Raw genomic sequence first — 22,860 nt, 5'->3', positions numbered from 1 at the left:
AACTATATCCCTGCATGTGCACTATTCCATATGGGACCTTTCACTAGAGGCTGGCTGCAGTCAGGGCAACACAGCATGATGATGGCGTAGTGTGTGTTAGCATTGGTCGACATGCAATGGATAGCTTTGTACCGTGACGTCACTACTGGAAAACTGGACTTTGCCAAGTGCTTTTTATCGGGGCACTCGGCAAAGCAATATTTTGCCGAGTACCGCACTCGGCAAAATAAAGCACTCGGCAAAGGTGGCTTTGCCGAGTGCCAGGCACTCTGTAAAGCCTGGCTCTCGGCAAAACTGGGCTTTGCCGAGTGCCGCGGCACTCGGCAAAGATTCCACTCGGCAAAATATTTTTTTTTATTTTTTTAAAACATATTTTGCCGAGTGTAAGCCTCGGGCACTCGGCAAATTTTTTTTTTAATTTTTTAAAACTTATTTTGCCGAGTGCCAGCGCCAGGCACTCGGCAATTTTTTTTTATTTTTGAAAATCAACTTTGCCGAGTGCCCCCCATGGCACTCGGCAATTTTTTTTTATTTTGGGCCCAAATTTTTTTCTGGGGCCTTGTGACAGTATTTCAAACTCTATTTTAAAATTTGGGACAATTTTGACTTTTTTTGATATATTTCATTAGTTTATTTCGTTTCGTCGAATTTTTCGGGATATTTCAAATTTGAACTGCAGGTACATGGAATAATAGACTTTGGTCATCCAAAAATTGATACTCATGATATTTAGGGTATGTTTAGGCCGTATCCAGGAACTCACATGAAATCTCGAGCATCTCGTTGACGTAACATGTCGAGGTACTTGCCGAAAATGTGATTTTAAATTATATAAAATGCAAACGAAGTCCAAAAATCACGAAACTTGTCGAGGCGTCATGTTATCGCATGTGGAGGCTGTGTTAAAAAATTGAGAAGGTTTCGAGCAAGTTGTGACGTCGGAAGCCAAAAACCCAGACATCTCCAGCTGAGAAACCTTTTCAATTTGTGATTACATGTGGAGATGTCTGGGTTTTTGGCATCCGACGCCACAACTTCTCAATTTTTTACCACAGCCTCCACATGCGATAACACGACGCCTCGACAAGTTTCGTGATTTTCGGACTTCGTTTGCATTTTATATAATTTAAAATCACATTTTCGGTAAGTACCTCGACATGTTACGTCAACGAGATGCTCGAGATTTCATGTGAGTTCTTGGATACGGCCTAAACATACCCTAAATATCATGAGTATCAATTTTTGGATGACCAAAGTCCATTATTCCATGTACCTACAGTTCAAATTTGAAATATCCCGAAAAATTCGACGAAACGAAATAAACTAATGAAATATATCAAAAAAAAGTCAAAATTGCCCCCAAATTTTAAAATAGAGTTTGAAATACTGTCATAAGGACCCAGAAAAAAATTTGGGCCCAAAATAAAAAAAAATATTTTGCCGAGTGCCATGGGGGGCTCTCGGCAAAGTGGGCTTTGCCGAGTGCCGCCCTGGAGGCACTCGGTAAAGTTGATTTTCAAAAAAAAAAAAAAATTGCCCTAAAAGGCCACCGGCCCAACCCGGCGCAGCCCAACCCTCACGCCCCCAGCCACAAGATGTGGAACCCTGGACATCCCAGTCTGATTTCATCCTTCCCCTTTCCCTTGCGCCTCCAGCCGCCACCCTCTCCCCTTTCCAGTGCCTGCGCCACCACTCCCCCTCCACCTTCGCCGCAGCCCTTGTTCCATGCTGAAGCCAGCTCCACCATCCTGCTCCAGCCGCCACCACACCCTCTCCCAGCCGACCACTCTTCCTTCCTAGTGCTGGGTGACGAGTTCTGCTCCAAATACAAGATGCCTCCTGGGAGAAAGGTGCAGACTAACAGGACAGCTGAGACGCCCACATGTAATTCCTCAAGTTTGAGCGCCGGGAAAGGGAACAACGAGTGGATCTGAGGGGTGCCGATGGGATTTGTTTTTTTTTTGTGTTCTGATGTTCGAACTTAGGGTTTGGGGTGAGAGGTTTTTGGTTCCTGTGCCTGTGGGCGAGTCCGCGTCCAGCAGCAGCGAGTGGGCGACGGCCGTGCGCCTCCACCGGCTTGAGCTTTTGGGGGAGTGGGCAGCGAGTGAGGGCCATCTGGAGCAAGGAGTGGCCTGGTTGATGGCTGTCGCCGGCCCTGTTGTTCCTCTGCACGGACGAGTTCGTTTCTCCTCTTTCTGTTACGCGTATGCAAGAAGATGAACAGTAGAAGCTAGTTAGCATGTATGTTTGTACCATTTATTCATGGTTTTCGAAAAAACAAAGGAAAATAATGGTAGATCCATATGGCTTGAAACTAATTTTGTTAGTTTACCGGATCCATCCTATACACAAGAAAAATATGTTTATGCATTTTTTTATGGTCTAGATTTCTATGTTTATTAAAATGTGAAGAGAATGTTTAAAGCAAAATAAAGCTTGAGTGCCCTTAACATTAGGAAAACTAATTGTTTTTTTAAGCCAATCGATAGTTTTCATATACAAAACATTGAACAGTGAGACAACAGCAAGGTTTATATTCCAATTTATTTCATCCTTTTCGGTATACTAGTACATTATAGGAGAAAATTCTTGTACATTTGCATGCATGGAATGCGTCAACACATATTCAGCTGATTTCCAAACATAAGAAATCTAAGTAGTTTCATGTAAGATCTAGCTATTAATCCATTATATATGTGTATTTTCAAAAGTAGTAAAACCAGAATTAAATTTGGTAAATAGGGGAAAGCAGAGTTCCACTTTGCAAGGATGGTTGCCTAACAATAATCCTGAATACCACGACTAAGGAGATCCTTTGATAGTTATTAGCAAATATTGAACTGGCCTTTTGGAGAATCCGCAGCCTATCTAAAAGTTCAGAAGTTCTACACAGGACTTGCCGGAGCATTTACATGTGTGGGAAATCAGTGGTAATCTAGAAATAGTAAATAATACAGGATCTTTTTGCTAGCAGCAGCCGCATACACTTTTTGCTAGCAGCATACGTTTTTATTTTGCTAGCAGCAGCATACATTTTTATTTTTTGCTCTGACTACTCCCTTACAGTTGTTTTAATTGAATGTACAGAAGCAATGGCACTTGAATATTTAAGACAGAGGGATCAAAACATTATGAGGAACGACCAATTCTTCCAAAGCCTTGGGCTCAGTACCCTAGATGCACAAGTTAAGGGTAAAAGTGCAAGGAACAAGGATGATGTTCCTGAAAAATCTAGATCTCTGTACAATCCTGAGGATGACGAGGGCTCTAACCAACATGACGAAGATGAAGTCAGCATGGTACAAAGGATTGTTATTGATCATTATCATTTTGGTGACAACACTTCCATTATTTTTGGGTCTAATTCTTCTTGTTTGCTTCATACTAAGCTTCTAAGGTGGGTGAGGATGTATGTAACAAGAATGTCCAACATATTGGCAAGTTCTCTGCTAGAGGTTCGAAAGCATCAAAGAGAGTGGTGGCACCACAAGAAGGGGAAACTACTAGAGTTACTAGGCAAAGGACTGCTGCCAATCCAAGCCTCGCTATTGTCACACATGATGCATTGGCATCTACCAATACTACTACAAGCCCAAATGAGGAGCACATCAACAACAATGATGAAGGCAAGTTACTAGGTCAAAGTTACTGGCTTCATTTATTTCTATCATGATGCTTCATTGTAGACTTCATTGCTTGTTAGGTGCACATCAACATTCAGATATGCTAATAAAATCAGATTGATACTTATTTAGTAAATCTGGAATATATTTGCTACTAACTCTACAAATGAAATCTTGTTAGGTGCATTATTTGCAAGTGCACAGCAGGTGCCATGGAAAAAATATATGGGCAAAGAGCTGGATGCGTTGAATAGAGGGCATGGGACAAAGATTAAAATTGACATTACTGAAGGGAATAGAAGGCCGGAGGCACCAATGCAAGCTGCAAAACTTGCCTCAGAGGCTGGGATCTCACTCAGGCTGCATACACCTATCTTTCCACACTGGAAGGAGTACAAGAAGAAACATAATAAACATCTTGTTGAAGCCTACATTGGCAAAGTTGCTACAAGTCAATATCTATTTGACTTGTTCAATCATAGTTCATTGTGTCCTTTTCGTTTTCAAATCTAATCTCTATTTTTTTACTAGATCCCATTCGACATGGACACTATTAGTGTGGCTGTACGAGCTGCTTGTGTTGACATGCTAAAGGGTGGACAACGTCAGATGAGGCACAGGCTAAAAAAGTACTTTGATGGAGTTCTAGCAAATCTAGTGAGGACAACGTCACCTGTGACGTGTATGACTGATGATCAATGGAGAGCATTAGTGGAGATGTGGTCCAACCCAAAACACAAGGTATGACATTGGTGATGTTGCTGATAAATGTGTACATATCTAGACAGTTCAGATTTTAATGGCATTTGTAGTCCTTTTTTAGTACTTGTTTTTGTTTCCTTTACCTTACAAATTTGTGTGGTGTACAGGACACTTATGTCAAAAACCAAGTTAATCATGTGAAAGTCCATATCCATCAGCGTATAGGTTCTCGATGTTACATTGCACATGCCTATGTCACGGTAGGACAAATTTAATGCTATGTGATCTTGTTGCTTATCTTCTAATTTACATGAATTTTAGATAAAGTCTGCTGCACATTGTTTGAAATAAGAAACCATGAAATTGGTTCAAGCTAATAAGAAACAAGAAAAATATAAAGACACAGAGCCCACTGCAATTGATTTGTTCAAGGAGATGCATTGCAGCAAGAAAAGTGGTTTTTGTGAGCCTGTCAAAAATGCAATTGTAAGTACTGTTCCCCTCTTCTGCAAGACATACTTGAAAGTCAACTTGAATATTTGGCCTGATCGGCTGCACTTCTTGTGCTGCAGCTGTTGCTGCATGCTGCTTATAATCTGAACCATTGAAATGTGATGCATAGAATCTGAACCTTTCAAATCTGAACTGTGCACGCAGCACCGGCTGTAGCTATTGCCTTTACTTCATGATTGGAAATGATTGTGGGCTGTTTTTGCTATTGTCAGAAATGATGTTGCAAGAGTTATGATATACTTTTTGCATGACTACTTTGTTACATGATTCATTTCCCAAGTTGGGTGTATATAGTCTTCTAAATTCAAATATGATATACTATAAGTATACTGTCTTTTCCTTCATATACTGCTTTTAGCTCTTGTTTGAGTTTAACTTCATACATGCTTGAAACGATGTTTGAGGCTATTTTGGCTAAAGTAAGGTCATTTTTTAGTTCTCTGTAAAGTATTATTGTAGGTTATTTTTCCTATACTGCTAGAAATCTGTACCAAAGTCAATACTAATTTTTGTATCATTCTGTTGCTAGGCTGTTATGGAAGCAATTGAGGCTAAACCAATGCAAGAAGGCCAGAAGTCGATGTCTTCTATTGAAATTGTTTCCAAGGTGCTGCCGCAGTTCAGGGGGCCAGACCTGCAGTCTCCATCGCCGCAGTAGGGATGTTGAACTTTGTGATGTTGAACTTGTAATAATAAACTTGTGATGTTGAACTTTGGTGCATTTGTGATGGATTTTCGATGGATTTATTAAATATGCGTGTGCTTGTGATATATAATGCATGTTGGTGATATAGATGTGATGATTGATGTATATATATTATATTATAAATATATATATATATATATATTGTCTGTTACAATGGAATGTAAATTTTTTTTTTTTTGCAATTCTCGGGGTCTTTGCCGAGTGCCATGGGCAAGGCACTCGGCAAAGATTTTTCAAAAAAAAAAAATATTGCCGAGTGCCTAAACAGGGGCACTCGGCAAAGAAATTATTTAAAAAAAAATAAAAAAAACTTTGCCGAGTGCCTGGGCAGGGGCACTCGGCAAAGTAATTTTTTTAAAAAAATAAAAAAAACTTTGCCGAGTGCCTGGGCAGGGGCACTCGGCAAAGTACTTTTTTAAAAAAAATTAAAAAAAAACTTTGCCGAGTGCCTGGGCTGGGGCACTTGGCAAAATAATTTTTAAAAAAAATATTTTTTTTTTGCCGAGTGCTGGGTCGGGCACTCGGCAAAATAACCGTTAATGGCCGTGCCGCAACGGCCGAAAATATTTTGCCGAGTGCCGCCCCAAGCACTCGGCAATTTTTTTTTATTTTGCCGAGTGCCCCGATAAAAAGCACTCGGCAAAGACCCTTTGTCGAGAAAAATTTTGCCGAGCGGACTTTGCCGAGTGCTACACTCGGCAAAGCCTTTGCCGAGTGCAAAGGGCTCTTTGCCGAGTGTAAAAACACTCGGCAAAGCCGCGGCCTCCAGTAGTGCGTGTGTGTTCACTTTTGTGTAGCAGTTAGCATTTTGTTCCATTATATCTGTGGCAGGGGCGCTTTATCATGCTCTAAGCCAGCTGAAGTCACCATGGTCCCGAGAAATATGTCAGCTGAGTGGCAGAACGAATATGATTGAGCTGATAAGTGAAAACATAACAATCTCCGTCACCATGGTCTCGGAACAGATATGAGCATGTGACCATACTGAAATAACTGAATGCATGTCCAGACACTGTATAATGTGCAATCTGAGTCTCACACAAGTGGTTCAAGCTAACATACTGAAATAACTGAAAGCATGCTCTAGTAGCTATACATATCCAATGTCATGACCACAGTAATTGTTGTGGGACTTGCATGTACCATTTACCTTACAAAAGAACTGCATTAAACTAGTTTAGTAGAAGTTTCATATCATTTTAGTGGAAATTCGACTGCACTCATCAAAAGCAACTTCGGTAATAACAGAACTAATTGAAGGCCTTCTTTGGTTGGCTACCAAAATTTACACTGCCAGAGAATTTACCATCAGCACTAGCTACTCGCTCAAGTAAGCTATACCCAGATTGCCAAAGTAACCACCCAACTCACAGATCACAGCTCAAACTCCACAGCTCACACCTTGATCTTCATCATATCGTTAGAACATAAACATGATTAGCCCATTAGGATCACTGACCTCATTAGCAGAAGATCATCGTTAAGGTCGATGACGACTCATGCATGCTCGGTGCAGGCGAGCAGTACGGCCTGCCACTAACCCCCCAAGCTAGGCTCCTGGATTGGCCTCTAGGTTATCAGTGTTGATCTGCGGTAGAACACCATGGGCATTGGTCTTCACCAGACTGCCAAGCCCTCTTGATCAGACAGGTGTGGCCTGGCACGGCGACCCTGGCCCCGGCATAGGTGAGTGATGGCCCTTGGCCCAGCGGGGCAGCCCCAGGCCCCGCTGTGGCCAGCATAGTTGTCATTCCCCCCTGCTCCACCCTCCACATCCACTGCCGCTGGTAGTCCCCCTTGCTCCAAGCTCCGGGTGCCTTCATCTCCCTCACTCTCTATTCCTCTATCAGATCTTGCCGGATCTCCCTCACCCTCTCTCCCTCTCTAAAATTTTGAATGGCCAGCAGTAGGTTGTTCATCGAGGAGGTGGTGGGCCTGGTTCAGTGACGATGACAGCATGGCAAGCGGCGGTTGTTGGCAGCTGGATCTTTTTTTTTTGTTTTCTTTCTGATTATCAAAACTGGTTCATATAATGAGCCGGTGGTGGTCCTCGTTTTTGTTGCCAGTTTGAAACCGCCGGTGCTAAAGATTAACTCTTATTGGGCCCACTTTTTCATTTGCTGTGTGGATGCTCGCTCTAGTAACAACGTGCCACAATCGAAGCAGTTGCATCGCTGCTGCACACACTGTGTATCTATATATACCATGTAATACTAGTCTCCTTAACGTCACAAAATATCTGGAGCGACCTTTATTGATATGAACCCGTTGTCAGTGCTTAATTGTCAGTCAGTCTTTCCGCATCAACTACCTGAGTGCGAGATATTGTTATTTTGAAATATGAGTGGGTAGCATGATGTTCTAGCTAAAATATGTTGGAAAGAACTAAGCTGCTATTGTGTATTGGGAATAGGAGGCCAAAGGGAAATAGTCAGGAGGTGGAGATGTCTCGATCGTTGTACTGCGGAGGCATGGTGGCATGGACGGGCCGGCAGCGCCCTGAACCGTTGTGGTTGAGGAGCTAGCGTCCATCATCTATCCGGAGCTGTAACTTGCATTGTGCACAGCTCTGGAGTATGTAATAAGAGTGTAACACCAGTAAGAAAGGAATGAGGGCTAGCTTAATTGAGAAGAGATTCCAGGGCCTCTCAACTTTAATTAAAGTGAGGCGTTTGATGAGAGGACCCTTGATTTTTTAACCTTGACTCTCAAATTGTGAATGGTGGTATTTATTTTTTTATTAGAAGCCTTGCTAGAACATAGCAGCATATATAGCACAAGCAGCAGACCACCGTGTAGTTGAAGGCCTAACTAGGCAGTGTGTTTAAAACACCAATCAAACAAATCAGAGTTTCTCAGGTTCACGATCAAGCACGTACGAGAAATGTAGAAGAACTATGGATGCCGCCATCAACGAGCTATTCATCAATAAATCGGTAGATTTTGCCATCTTGAGGCTCGATAAAAGTAGCAACATAAATTAGAGCACCTGGTGCAATGCATCCGCACTATTCTATTTAATGCTATGTTCCAAATGGTAATCGTGCTAGCTTTTTTAAATACATAGCTTTTACTATGTATCTAAAAGTAGTGTATATTTAGGTTCGTACTAAAAGCTATATATACCTAGAAAAGCCAGAATGACGACTTGTAATTTGGAACGAATTTTAAAATCGTAGCTATAATTTATGGTCCCTCCAAAGAATTGTAAAATCGGTCATATATGGTTATAAGAAGCAAATATACCATAGGTTTGAATCAGGTTATATAAATGGCTAGGTACGGCCCATGCATGAGAACTTATCCTAACGAGCCAATTCAACTTTTTTACCGGCTTCATTCGAAACTAATTTATTCCATAGGAACATTAACTTTTTGGGCTATGTCAATCAGGTCGATCAACTTTAAAACAGCAGAGTTGACTCCATAAACTTTTTATGTAGTTCACTGCTGGTCCATACCCAATTACCCATTTGTTTGGGAAATACATCGGACGTGGCAGTCTATGCCATCAGCCAACGTGGCACATGGGTCAAGTGAGCTGCCACGTCAGATGTATTCTTCAAATGAAGGGGTATGGACCTGCAGTGAACTACTTAAAAAGTTTATGAACCCAGATATGCAGTTTCAGAGATGGACCTATATATATGACACAACGCAAAAAGATAATGGATCTACGATGCATTTTTCTCTATAATCTATATAAGACCATAATTACAACAACACAAAATCAGAGTAATATGGGCTTCCATTGAAAATCATCTACTTTTCCTTATCATTAACAGAAAATAAGTGTAATAGGAGCATTTTTTTAAATGTGCCACTGAACGGGGTTAACGGGGTTTTTTATCTGCCTAGACACAAGATATAACTCTGCGCACAACAACTAAGCAACATAATAAACATGTTGGTGTCGTGGTTTCGTAAATGCGCCAGTGATTGGTGAGTCGACCGGTGGATCGATATGTGGTATGTCGTTTGTTACACTACCACAAAAAGGGTTATCGCAGCACCCTTATCAGCAGCAGTTTGAATGATGGCGGAGCACAGAGACCAATTGAGCCGGCGGTGAAGAGTGTTATCACTGCCGGCTGATTGTTAGATCTGGCGGTGACTTGCAGGGTTCATGTCGCTGCCATTTTGTATGCCTAACTGGTGGCAATAGTTGTTATGACCGCCACCCCAATGCTAAAAGCCCATTGGTGGACCAGCGGGTCAGCAATCTTCGCGAATGTTTCATGGCCCAACTTTAAATGCCCTTTCATCACCATTAGATGAGGACGACGAGGACGAGGACGAGGAGGACGATGAGGAGGCTGTCGGATGAGTGTCCAGCAAAGCGGCGAACGATATGGACGATCCTACCTCCGATAGCTAGTATCTGTACCAGAATTAGTTTAGTTTAATTAGTTCGAATCTATGTAATGTTTTTCAAGTTCAGTAAGAAATACATATTTTTCCATTTCATTGATTGAAATCTATGTTTATCCATACCAAGTTATAATGAATTAGACTTGTTTCATCTTGTGCACCGAAGTGTTTTTATCCACTCACAACCGCCGTCAGATGATCTTGTCAAATTTCTGAGACAATTGTCCTCTTAATACGTTTACTGTTACTCTTCTCACCAGCCGTCCATGCTTCCTCCCGATGAATCTGGGCCATCCATGTCACTCGTATCTCGAATCAGATAGACGAGTCCCTGACCCAGGCTTACAAATCCCAAATATACTTTCATGTGGCTTTTTCGATTTTGCTGGTCACTTTTATTTACCATTAGATGTACTTTTCTTGCCATAACTAAGTATGTATGTCGCATTGCAGTTCACACTGGAATTCAACAATTTTGATAAGCCACAGTAAGTTGTTGCATTGCATACGAATAAATACTACGACAAAGGAAATATTACAATCTGTCTAATTGACTCATGGCATCGACAAGCTCATGTCACACGTAAGCGGCTCCCTCGCCCTCCTCAAAGATAGTTAGGTCAACATTGGCTCCGAAAGGAGCTATTTCCTCATAGCCCTTGTAGTAGTTCTTGTCTGTGACACCTTCAGCGCTAATGATCTTCCGTTGCATAGATGCCTTGTAGTACGTCTTTTTCAAGAACAAGGGGTTCTTCTAAATATGCAGAGAGGTTGAGGTCCACGCGAAAGTAGTCCAATGCTGTCAGTGGAGACCGCAGATAGACATCCCACTGGCAGAAAAGAGGCACCTTCAATGCACCAAAAGAAAGTAGTCTAGCTTCTAGATCTCCTCTATGAAACCATAGTCTGCAGCAGATTGCTGTTTTTGTCATTGGCATCAAAAGAACACCGCTTTAATTTCATCATGCAATCCTATGTAAAATGTAAATGCATTTATCTGGATGGTCCAGGTGCTATGCATCCAGATGGGCACAGCCCATCACTTCCCCATCAAGCGTTCTCACACCCAGTCACCGAAAGCATGATCCAGGCCTCTCTGACCTGCCCGAGTGTTGCACTTGTATTTGACGCATGCATGGGGTGCCACGAGTTAGTGGTTTCCATTTCATGGACTGCAGAGTATTTTTCCACCCTATGGGTATAAAACTGACGTAATTGCTAAACATGTAGCCATAAAAAAGCCACAACCCATAACTATTTTTCATTATATATATGGGCGCCCACTATCGCACTATATATGATGACCCAAGGCAAACCTTTGTAGCTTGCATAGCAGCGTAGTCTGTTGAAATGATTTCATTGGAGACTGTTAAGGGAGGACTGGTAATTAAACTGGAAAAAATGTAGAATGTTTTTCCTACTCGATCAATCTGTCTCTGCTCACTTTTCACATTGACGCAGTAGTAGGTAGGTACCAAATCACACATCACAAATGGCCTGCTACAGTTTCTTTTTTTTGGCCAAGCTACAGTGCAATAAAGTTTGTGGGATGTATAAACAAGAAAGGATATACTACACATGCATATTTTGTTGTAGGTGTGAGCACGAACCAAGGTGTGAAATTAATCTGTCTAGCTAGTATACATGAGCCTGGAATATGTACTTTGCTGCTCTTAATTAATTATTTTGGATCATCATCAGCTACCTTTTGCTTCTAGATATTATTCATGCTGGTGACTAGCATGATCATTTCATTTAGACAAGCGAATCATGAATTCGTGATATATTCATTCACATCAGCAAAATAAAATGCATCTGACAGGAACTGATGAGAACTTGTGAAAATATATAAAAACGTAAGCTTCCAGTGGTGCAGATTTCATAAAATGGCCGCCCACTCCAATATACACTACTAGAATCTTGAATACTTCTATGTGTGCAAAAACCCAAAAAAATACGAATACCGACAGAAAAATATTTTTCTGGCAGTGTACCGTTAGAAAATAACCCACAGAAATAGAATGACAGAAAAGTTTTCCTGTCGGTTCGCCGTCAGAAATAGTTTTTCTGTCCGTCTTACACGCACAGAAAAGTTACGTTCGCCCAGATTAAAAACAATTTTTCTTTATGGATAACCACACACGAAAAAGAAATAAACGCACAAAAAATATGTATTTTTCTGTCAGTTTGGCTTAACTCACAGAAAAAAGAAATAAACGCACAAAAAATTAATTTATTGTCAAACAGTAGCAACATCATATTAAAATATATATTGTAAATACAGTGATTTCATGACACATCACAACATAATGTAGTCGCATTAGAACACATCAGATCTTATAACATTATAAGTAGCATACACCAATGTTTGCAAGCTGGTCACCACAATCACTACCGGAAACGCCTAAGTTGCCGAGTGTCAGGTGCTTTGCCGAGTGTTCTTTTTCGGGCACTCGGCAAAGACGCCTTTGCCGAGTGTTTTTTTTGACACTCGGCAAAGAGGCTATTTGCCGAGTGTTTTTTTAACACTCGGCAAAGAGCTTCTTTGCCGAGTGTTTTTTTTTACACTCGGCAAAGAGCTTCTTTGCCGAGTGTTAATTTTTTTACACTCGGCAAAAAAAATTTCAAAGCACATTTTGAAGCAGTAAATTAATTCAAATGAAAAAGTTTTCAACTACAAAGTTGTATAACTCATCAAGATGTACAATGTTTGTTTTGGTCTTTTCTTCATACGACAAAGTGAAAATAAATTTGTTCACAAATCTAACATATCTCTCTTGTAGTTTATGAAACTACAAGAGAAATATACAAGATTTGTGAACAATGTTAGAACGACCATGTCGGATGAACAGATGACCAAACAACCAAAATAAACTTTGTAGATCTTGAAAAGTTATGAAACATTGTAGTTGACAACTTTTTGATTTGAAAACATCTTGTCATGCAAAACTGTGTTTGAATTTCAAAATTTTAAAATTCAAATTTTGTAAACGACCTCGGATGGAAAAACTTCCTAAACTAAAAGTGTAGATCTCGAAAAGTTATGAAACTTTGTAGTTTACAACTTTTTGATTTGAAAATATCTTGTCATGCAAAACTGTGTTTGAATTTCAAAATTTTAAAATTCAAATTTTGTAAACGACCTCGGATGGAAAAACTTCCTAAACTAAAAGTGTAGATCTCGAAAAGTTATGAAACTTTGTAGTTTACAACTTTTTGATTTGAAAACATCTTGTCATGCAAAACTGTGTTTGAATTTCAAAATTTTAAAATTCAAATTTTGTAAACGACCTCGGATGGAAAAACTTCCTAAACTAAAAGTGTAGATCTCGAAAAGTTATGAAACTTTGTAGTTTACAACTTTTTGATTTAAAAACATCTTGTCATGCAAAACTGTGTTTGAATTTCAAAATTTTAAAATTCAAATTTTGTAAACGACCTCGGATGGAAAAACTTCCTAAACTAAAAGTGTAGATCTCGAAAAGTTATGAAACTTTGTAGTTTACAACTTTTTTATTTGAATTCGTTTAGGGCCTCAAATATGCAATTTACACTCGGTTTAGTATAATATATTGGGAACTAAAACGGAATCCAGACACAAGTGAGAGTGTGGTGTAGTGGTAGAGGAGGTACGTGCACAGCGGGAGGTCTCGGGTTCAAATCGCGTCGGCCGCGTAGCCATGAAATTCACGCGAAAAATGTCGTAGATGGGTGGGCGCTGGCCGGTGGGGGCCTCCATCGATAAAAAAAAATTCCATTTTTTTTTGGTAAAAATTCCTATTTTTTTCGGGTTTTTTTCGGTTTCAACTTTGCCGAGTGTCGGGCACTCGGCAAAGGCTTTGCCGAGTGCCGATAAAAGACACTCGGCAAAGTTGGCTTTGCCGTCACTTTTTTTGGCGAGTGCTGTTCACCGAGTGTTACACTCGGCGAACCATTTGCCGAGTGTTTTATGCCTTTCGCCGAGTGTTTCGGGCACTCGGCAAACTCAAGGAGTCCGGTAGTGAATCACATCTTGCTGATCCCAAAATGTCACCTGTGAGGCACTCAGAGTGCACCCTCACCAAAATGTCTTCGCCATCACCAATATCACCCTGCCCATCATTGGGTATGTCATTGATATCTGATAGTTAGATCAGGTGTTGTACAAATAGTAATACCTCACAGAAACAAATTCTACTGAGGTAAAATAGTACTGCAGTGACTTACTTTCACCATGTCACATCCATATTTTTGTTCATCATAGTAAAAAATAAGATAGAAAGATCACTACACCACAACATCGAGATTGGCAATGGACGATCTGTCACTAAATGTTCTATTAAAATAACCAGCAAAATAAGAGCAAAATAATTCTAGCATAGCACTGTATGGGCATAAAAAGAATCTAGAGATAAGTATTGAGTATCTCAAGTTCTAAGTTCTAACACCTACCATCCATACAAATCTGCAAGTGCAATATTACTAGGCCAAATTCAGGGAAATAATGTACCTTTGTCCTTGAGGCTTGGGAAGTTGGACAGATGATCGATAGGATGCTACCGTGCAGGATTGGTGGAGAAAGCTGGTAAAAAAAAATGGCAAACTAGTAAGCTAGAAAGCTCTCAGATAAACTAAAAAAAAATACCATGTAACATCTCATGGCAAATTTGAATTTACCAAAATCACAAGCTATCAGTGGTACACATGCTGGTCAAATTTGTTCCATTATTAACATATTCACAAATTTGCTATGAGATGTTAGACTCGATTGAAACTTGACTCTTATAAATGAGATACATCAAACATAGAACATTAGAACTACATTCACTAGTGGTGTTGCCTTCTGTGTAAATTACCTGTAGCACCTAAGAACAATTTGATGCCCTGCTGCTAAGCTTTAGCTGCAGAAGTACTAGTAAGAGAATATGAAAGGCACAGTAAAGAGCAGAAGGATGTACAAAGAAAGCAAATAAGCGCCTTCAACTTCCTGAACCATTGGAAGAGCCAGGGAGCCTTTGATCCTGCTGCCTTGCGCTGATTGCCTGTAGTTTTTTTTATAACCTTCCAGTGATTACACGACCCACTTAATTGTAGCAACTAAAAGTTCAAGCAATGGCATTCCATGTATTTATAATTATACTACTGTCATTTTTTTATTGCACCGCCCATCTAAGGTTATGAGTACATGGCAAATTGCTCTCCAGAAACTGAATCTATGCAAAAAAACGGATGCTACTGTCATCCATCTACGTGTGAACACAAATGACTGAATGCTACTGCCTATGCCATATTGCTGAAAAAACATATTCAGAAGATATGTGGCAAACTGTTTTTTATGGCAAGTAGTAGCAGAACTACAGACATCTTGGTTTGGCAAATCCATGTTGCAGACGTAGTAGGAATAGCAAGGGAAAATAGAGGAGATGGGGGTGACCTGGAAGATGAAGCGGGCAGATCTGAGGTTGGGGTCGGAGGAATAGAACGTGGAGGCTCCATCTGTGCAGACGACTGTTTCTTGGAGCTCGACGATGGATCCCCGCACACCCGCCGCCGCACAGCGTGGACGAGGTGGTGCCCGCGGCAGCCTCCCTGCGAGCGCCTCCGGCCTCCCTGCTCGGCTACTCGCGGCCACCCACCGCTTTGCTCTGCTCGCTTTGCTCACTCGCGACGAGTACTTCCTCGTCTCCTTCTCTCGGCAGCTGCCCCAGGCCCCCCATCGCACAGCGGGCTCCCTCTCTTTCTCACCGGCGTGTGGACGCCTGGGCACGGACGTGCGCGGGACCACAGGCACGAGCGCTCGCGTTCGCGCTCGGCTGTTGCTGCTAGGTCTTTGCCGTGCCGCGGGCTCCCTCTCTCTCACCTGCTGGCTGGCCCTCCCGACGCGCGAGGGGGCTCACCAAGCGCCGCCGCTGCTGCCGCTACGTGTGGAACGGGAGAAGTGGAGGAGTCAGACGAGGGATGAAGGAAGAAGGTAGGGTTCAGGAAGCCAGGACGACCTAGGTTTTGAGTAGCTAAGGGTGTAATGTGAGCCGTCCGATCTATAGTTTATGAAACTATACGAGAGATATGTCAATTTATGAACAATTTTACTACCACTTTGTCAGATGAAGCAATGACCAAAATAAAAGTTATAGATCTTGATGAGTTCAACAACTTTTATATTCATGACTTTTTCAGCTAAAATCATTTACTGTTTCAAAATGTTGTTTGAAGTTGTCATTTTTGGAAATTCAAATTTTGAATTGATATAACAAAGTCACATGAAAAGATGACCAAAATAATAGCCGTAAAAACACAATAAATTGATAGAGCATGATTTTAGAAAATTTTGGGGAAAACACATCAAATTTGGAGTTAGTACGAGGGCGAAAAACTAGTTACAAGTTTACAGAGAGATTAAAAAGAAAAAATGCGCTTGTTCATATCAAGTTAGTATGAGGGTGCTTGTTTTATTTTTCTGTGTGTTTTGTAGAAACCCAGAAAATAATTGTAATTTTTCTGTGTGTATTGGCACACACAGAAAAATCATGCAATTATTCTGTGGGTTTTCGTATTTTTCTGTCGGTTTTTTTGGAACCCACACTTTAATTACTAATTTTTCTGTGAGTATCGAAAAAACGCACAGAAAAATTCATCACCCACAGAAGTATTTGTGTTTCCGGTAGTGATATAGAGTGTTGTCGGTACCTTGAGCAATTCAAAGATAAAAATATATAAATCCAGCATCCCATGCCAGCAGAGAGGAAACCAGACAGGATGGAAACATATGAGGAAAACAATTAATAACAAAGCTTCATGGACTGCCATATATAGGAATAGGAGGCAAAAAGGAAGTGCGAATTTGATATTCATGTACACAATGCAGTAATAAGCATAGAGCTGGCAGCTGATGGTGGAAGATTGTCATCAAATATCTGTGTTGCTTGCTACTGCTACTCGGGCGTTAGTGCTAATCCCAGCGAAAATGGACTTTTGATTTGATATGTACTAGCTCATCTATTGACCCAAAGCTGGTTAATAGGAAGCAACACACCTCAGAGTCATTCAGATGTACCTATTTCAGTTACAGTGACCCGTGCATATTTACATTCGGAGTGTCTATGTATGAACTGTGATAGTCATTTAATTACAAACTATCCCAGTTTATACCTAGAAGAACAGGAGAGCGAAAGATGGGCCAAAATTCTGGTTCTATCATAAGGTTGAGCTTGACATATGTATGACAAGCACTTCTTGGCTACGGATATTTTGCCTCAGGCATGATTGTTCACATTATGGGTCCTTTTTCAATAAAAGGTTGTGAGGAAGTTGTGCAGAGCACAGAGTGGCACCGGCCACACTCTCGTTGAGTTCTGCTGCGCTCGACTTCTGGTTCCTAAGGAGTGGATAAATACCAAGGTTCCTGTTTTTCCTATAGCAGGCCGGTCTGGAAAGATTACTTCGAGAAGCACCTGCAGGAGCACGACATGGCTATCCAAAATATTATCGGCTTCGTTGATCATGCTAGAAGATGAAGTTCACAGTATAACATGGTTTGGAGACAATCATGTAATCGTGTAGAGCAAAGCCTATTCCTAAATCATGTTCTACTATTCTTTAATTAGATGGTATCAAAATTGCAGGGCACTATGCTGAAAACGCAGATGGACTCATGTAGGCCACCATAGCCATTCAGAATTATGCAAATTGACGTGGTGATTGAGGCATCCTGGCTGACCTGGCACCAAGCATCAAAACATTATTTTTAATATCTGAGAGAGCAGCAACGTCCTAAGAAAACCCCCAAAAGAAGTCCTGGATTTCCATTATGTGTTCGTGGCAAAAGTATGTTACTTGTAGTCCAGTACGTGTTTGTCACAGGTATTTTTATACATAACAGTATCATTTTGATGCCCAGAGGTACAATGTATTCATGGTTTTGAAGTTAGAAAACGACTGCCTCAGCTGACTCGACATGATATGACGAAAACTATGCAGTCAAGTAGGTAAGTTAGAGAATGGCTAACAATAAATGATCCTAACAAAAATATTTTCACTGCAATTGGTAATACAAGAAAAAGAAATATTTGTCCTCCACTTGTACTTCAGATAACATGATTGCCAGTTGCTTATATAAATCTATAGTGTTCCCCATTTTAAGAACATTGAGCCCCACACACTTCAAGCATCGAGCAAAGTGTAGAGTAGAGGAACGATCCAAAGGGCTGGAAAAGTCTGCTAGGTATGATTGGCATTTCGAGGCATACCGGAAATAGAGAACATCAGGCCCTCTAGTTCGAAATCATTGATGGAACATCAAGAAAAGAACACCTCTGGCTTCTGGAGGTCATCACCACCTCGCGGTGGTGGGATTGGGAACCTGGCAGCGGACAACACCACCGCCTCCACTTTGACGGCATGCTGAGGGAAGAACACTATATGCCTTTGGTGTCCAAACGTCAACGTCGCCATGCGGTGGCGGCGATACCTATGCTCCCATCACATATCCTCTGACAAGGAAAACCGAAATGCACGTTCCTACCACTCCTTCCATGCAGCTTACCTTTTAGGAATACTAGATTTAAGAAAAAAGGCACCTGCATGGTGTGTTGGAATGGGAGGCCAAAGGAAAGTGGACACGACACGATGATGATGTTCGAGATAATCCTACTCATGGGCCATTGGTGTTCGGCTCGGTCAGCCGCTGGAGCTTATATGCAGGCAGACCGTGGTGAGTGTGCTGAGCATTGCTTGTGCTTGGAGCCAATAACGTGTGGTGTGCATGTAATCTTCCGGTTTTTGTGGTTCTGAGCTGTGTGTTGGATCCGCTATTAGCTGCCGGTGTAAGTAGTATCTCCAGTTGTAACCATTTTTCAAACATTAAAAATATCAGAGAAAATAATTGATTTCCGTCCTCTGAGCAAAAACACATAGTCTGTTCGCATTGTTCTTCTTCCATTTTTCGTGTCATGTGTTTGCAAGACCTAACTCCATGCCATGATGTTTTCTCAAACATATATGTCAAACCAATGGTTCCAGGCCTGATCACTGAGGCAGAAAGCTAGGATCGACACTCAACACACCACCACAACCCAGAGTCACCCTGCTTTGCTGATCCATGTAAGGTCAATAACGGTATGGCCATTATCTGTTTTAGTATTAGATAAAATTTAGCTTTCAATTCATTTACCTCATAGAAATTACACCAAGTTCATATAACCATTTTAAATAAGTCTCGACATCTTCACATCATAAAAACTGATGTCTGACATGAACTATCATGGAAAGCTATGGGCTATAAATCTGCAGTTAGATTGCTACCTTCGTCAATTGGTAAAAAACTCACTGGTCATTTGGTCCAAGTTTTGGCATGCTCCTAACCAAATCTCGTGAAGTCTGCTTCTAGTGTATAGCCCACCAAAGAGAAGAAATGGTTTTCCTGAGCCAGTATGGTAGTGATTGAAAAAAACTTGACCTGAGGGGGTTTGACTGCTCCCACAACATTCCAATAAGAAGAAGACCTTCTTACCACGCCAAGAAAAACCCCCCATCCCCTGCCGCACCTTTACGCAGCTTAGACCTGTGCTTTGATTTTTGAGACGGTCGAACCAAAGAGCTGATGCATGCTACTCACACGTCCTAACCAGTAGGCCAGGCGCCCTTTCGCAATATAGTAGTGACTCAATGAACATATATTCAATCATCCGATCAGCAACTTGAAGCAAGAATGTTGTTTTCAAGAATTTTGCAGGACGACCACTACCAGAGCTGCAGTTTTCCTGATTGTTTTGATAATGTCGACACAGAATTTTCGTCTCCGGGCTGAAGACACACGCAGCAAGCCGGAAGGCTCCGCTTGATGGAGCAGATCCACCTAGCTTCAGCGCAGGGGTGGTCGATCCTACGCGATCCTCCCAAGACGTGCCAGTCAATTTGACCCTGCAATTAACAAGGAGAGAAAGTTTATCAGTAATTAAGGGCGGAACGTGCCGGTGTTGCCAGACACTCCCGAATGTGCGTCTCTGAGAGCCGATATGAGAGAAGGTCGACTAAATAGTTGATTGCAGCATATTCATAAGAGTAAATCGGTTAAAGCTCATGGGGTTGTGTAAGAAGAATCGGTTATCATTCAGGAATCATCATTATTTGAACAAGTATTAATCAATGGCAATAAGATGTTGACGATGATTGGTTTATACTGAGCCAATGATTACAAGTAATCGAATCCCTTTTTATATAAAGAAACAATTCAACACCACTTAACCATTTAATAAAGATAAATCTAATGAACATATTAGATCTCATCTATTGCCATGACCAGTGGGGCATGAGGCAGAATCATGCAGGCCGTTGAAACAACAATAGACTCGACGACCCTAACTCATTACTAATATCAGTAGGGCATAAGGCAGAATCATGTAGGCTGTAATACAATAATAAGATCATGGGGCTAACACATCTTTCAACTTATCTCTACTTAAATGATCTCGTAATGTGAATTATACATGAAAGCGCTCGATATCGGCTAAACAGACGATTCAGGCATAGCGCACAGTTAAGGTCATACCTTCTTAGGAACGGATCTACCAACTAACGATCCCCACTCCATGGTGCTAATAGTGGGGAGAGAGGTAGAATCCCACAGACCGTGATAACGGGCCATGGAACGGTTTTTGTTAATTAATAGATCTACTCAAGATCGAACTTGCCTTAACCGCACGCTATGCACGATTAAGATTGATGCAAAACAGCCGATAAAAACATAACCCATCATTTAAGATGTAGATTAGATTAGTTTTAAATTAGCAAACGATGGGTTAAACAAGATATAAGGCCGATCCAAATCAATCTCAATCGGGCAGAGTGATATTGTTGTAATTAGATAAACAATGAAAGCAATAAGCAATATCGGTAACTTCATGAATCTACGAAAGACTGTCATGCTAAGGTAGAGCCGATAACTTGACCTTGATCTAGTTCAAGCAGTGGGGTGTGAGGCAGAATCACATAGGCCATACTTGAACTAAATAAGAGTCGATAACTAGCCTATACCAGAGTCGCAGTGGGGGTCGACCGGATCGATGCAGCCATACCAACAGAGGTATAAACCATGACGGTACTTACAGACAAGCAGTGGAGGTCGACCGGATCAATGCAGTCGTACTCGCTGAAGAACTCGCCGAGATCTACTCTACTCCTACTCCTATGGGGTGGCCGGAGCCGAAAAAAGTAATTGACTTGTATTTGATTGATTGTGTTCTTTTACAATAGCTGGGGTTTGATATTTATACCCGGAGTCTAAACATGAATCCTACTCGAGCATGATTTGTCACAATCTTTGGCATAAATGAAAACATTCCAAATTTAAGATAACTTGGACTCTAATCTTTTCCTTTTTGTAGAGTCCAGCATGTCTCGTCCCAGCGCTAATCATAGTCTCTGTCATTATCTGCTGGCACTATCTGAAGAAAGCCGATTCTAGTGCTGCATCTGAATCAGCTGGTTTCGACCTGCACGCAATTGATACCTTGCTGACATGATTTTGGGAGCCCTCGAGCCCCTGAGATCATTCTTCCAAATTCTGGTGTAAACACATGCCCCCCAATTTTGGGATAAAAGTAATTTTATTCCAAAATTATCATGTCTACATCCCTGATTGGTCCACAATCACGGGTAGAGAACCTTGATCTGGGGTCCACTGTTTGCTTGCATTCATTCATGAGCCTACGCCTCAAAACTTTTACAAGAGCATCACTGCTTCACGGGCACTTGGATTCATCTTCCCGGGCCGGCTATAAAACGCTTATCCGACCCTGGCGAGAGCAACTCAACACTTCAGCCATGTTTTTCTTCTATCTGTCTCTTCGAGTGCTCCCAACTCCACTGGACCCTCCATGGCCTATCTCTTTGTGATAGAGATCTTAAGCGGTTAGAAGAATTCTTATGATATCATATGAGTCTTTTCTCCATGCTCGCAAAGCTGTCTATAGGGGCTAGAATGTGCGAATACCCTCCCCCTGTTTGGTCCTCTTAATGCCATTGGAAAAACCACAAGCTCCTTTCCAGCAGCTTCCTAGTCACTGAGAAGTTAGCTAGGCGTTTGTTAGGCAGGCGGCTTCTCCCTTTTTTTGGCACAATCGTATCAATGGGCTGATGTGACTTGGTTTACGATGACCCTCGGCCTTGCGGGGATCCGAACTCCCTTCAATCCAAAGAAGCTTTGGTGGGTTGATTTCTGGTCAATGTAAGCTCTTCGTATCCACCCCACGATGCTTCGTAATTTGGGGAAGCGATAAGTTCGAATCTGTCACCTCTCCGGTATCCGTCCCCTGAATTCCTGGAGTGTCGATCCGTTTCTGTCTCTGATTTCAATTTCACACCCCCGACAAACTCTACCTCCTCACCTTCCCGGGCTATATATACGGGCTATGGCTGGGGATCGAAAAATAACTCGCTTCGTCTCAAACCTTCCACGTCCTTAGTATTAGTTCCTGCTTCTCTGTAGGTTTGAGATTATGGAGAACAGCAAGGGGTTTGCAGAGGAGGCCCTCACCGGATCTGTATCATCGCGCCAGCGCCTTCGCCTCCAAGAGGGTGCAACTCGGGATGCTCCTATTGTTCCAGAGCGGAGGGCCGACTCTACTCAGCCTTTGGGGTTACCTGCAGCACCAACTCGTCGCCAGCTCCCTTGTTATCCAAGGAGGCGGATTGATAATGATGACCTGCTTGCCTCCATTGATCGTCATGGCCAAAGTCTTGATGAATGTCTCTCTCTCACAGAATCGACTCTGGCCATGGTTCGATGTCGATCATCTCCCGAGGTTGATTCTGTGGAGGGTAGGCAGGCTAAGGCCGAGGCCAAGATTATGGGTGAGATCTCTGTTATATCTCCTGCTTCCTTCCAGTTTCATCTTCAAGACTCTGATCATCTTTTCTTTGAATCTTTTAGATTTGTCTGCTCAACTGGAGAGCCTTCGATTGGCTGCG

The 22,860-nt window shown here is 41.7% G+C and overlaps 1 protein-coding gene across 1 annotated transcript; it reads left to right on the top strand.

Moving 5' to 3' along the window:
- Positions 1-1,603: 1,603 nt before the first annotated feature.
- Positions 1,604-5,561, top strand: LOC136481173 (uncharacterized). Its single transcript, XM_066478527.1, has 7 exons — positions 1,604-2,178; positions 3,088-3,300; positions 3,390-3,626; positions 3,805-4,064; positions 4,155-4,364; positions 4,493-4,585; positions 5,368-5,561. The coding sequence occupies exons 2-7, from the start codon at positions 3,093-3,095 to the stop codon at positions 5,494-5,496; spliced, it is 1,137 nt and encodes a 378-aa protein (XP_066334624.1). The 5' UTR covers positions 1,604-2,178; positions 3,088-3,092; the 3' UTR covers positions 5,497-5,561.
- Positions 5,562-22,860: the final 17,299 nt, after the last annotated feature.

This window comes from Miscanthus floridulus, chromosome 9 (assembly GCF_019320115.1).
Source record: "Miscanthus floridulus cultivar M001 chromosome 9, ASM1932011v1, whole genome shotgun sequence".
NCBI lineage: Eukaryota > Viridiplantae > Streptophyta > Magnoliopsida > Poales > Poaceae > Miscanthus > Miscanthus floridulus.
This window is presented reverse-complemented; position numbering and strand designations above follow the sequence as displayed.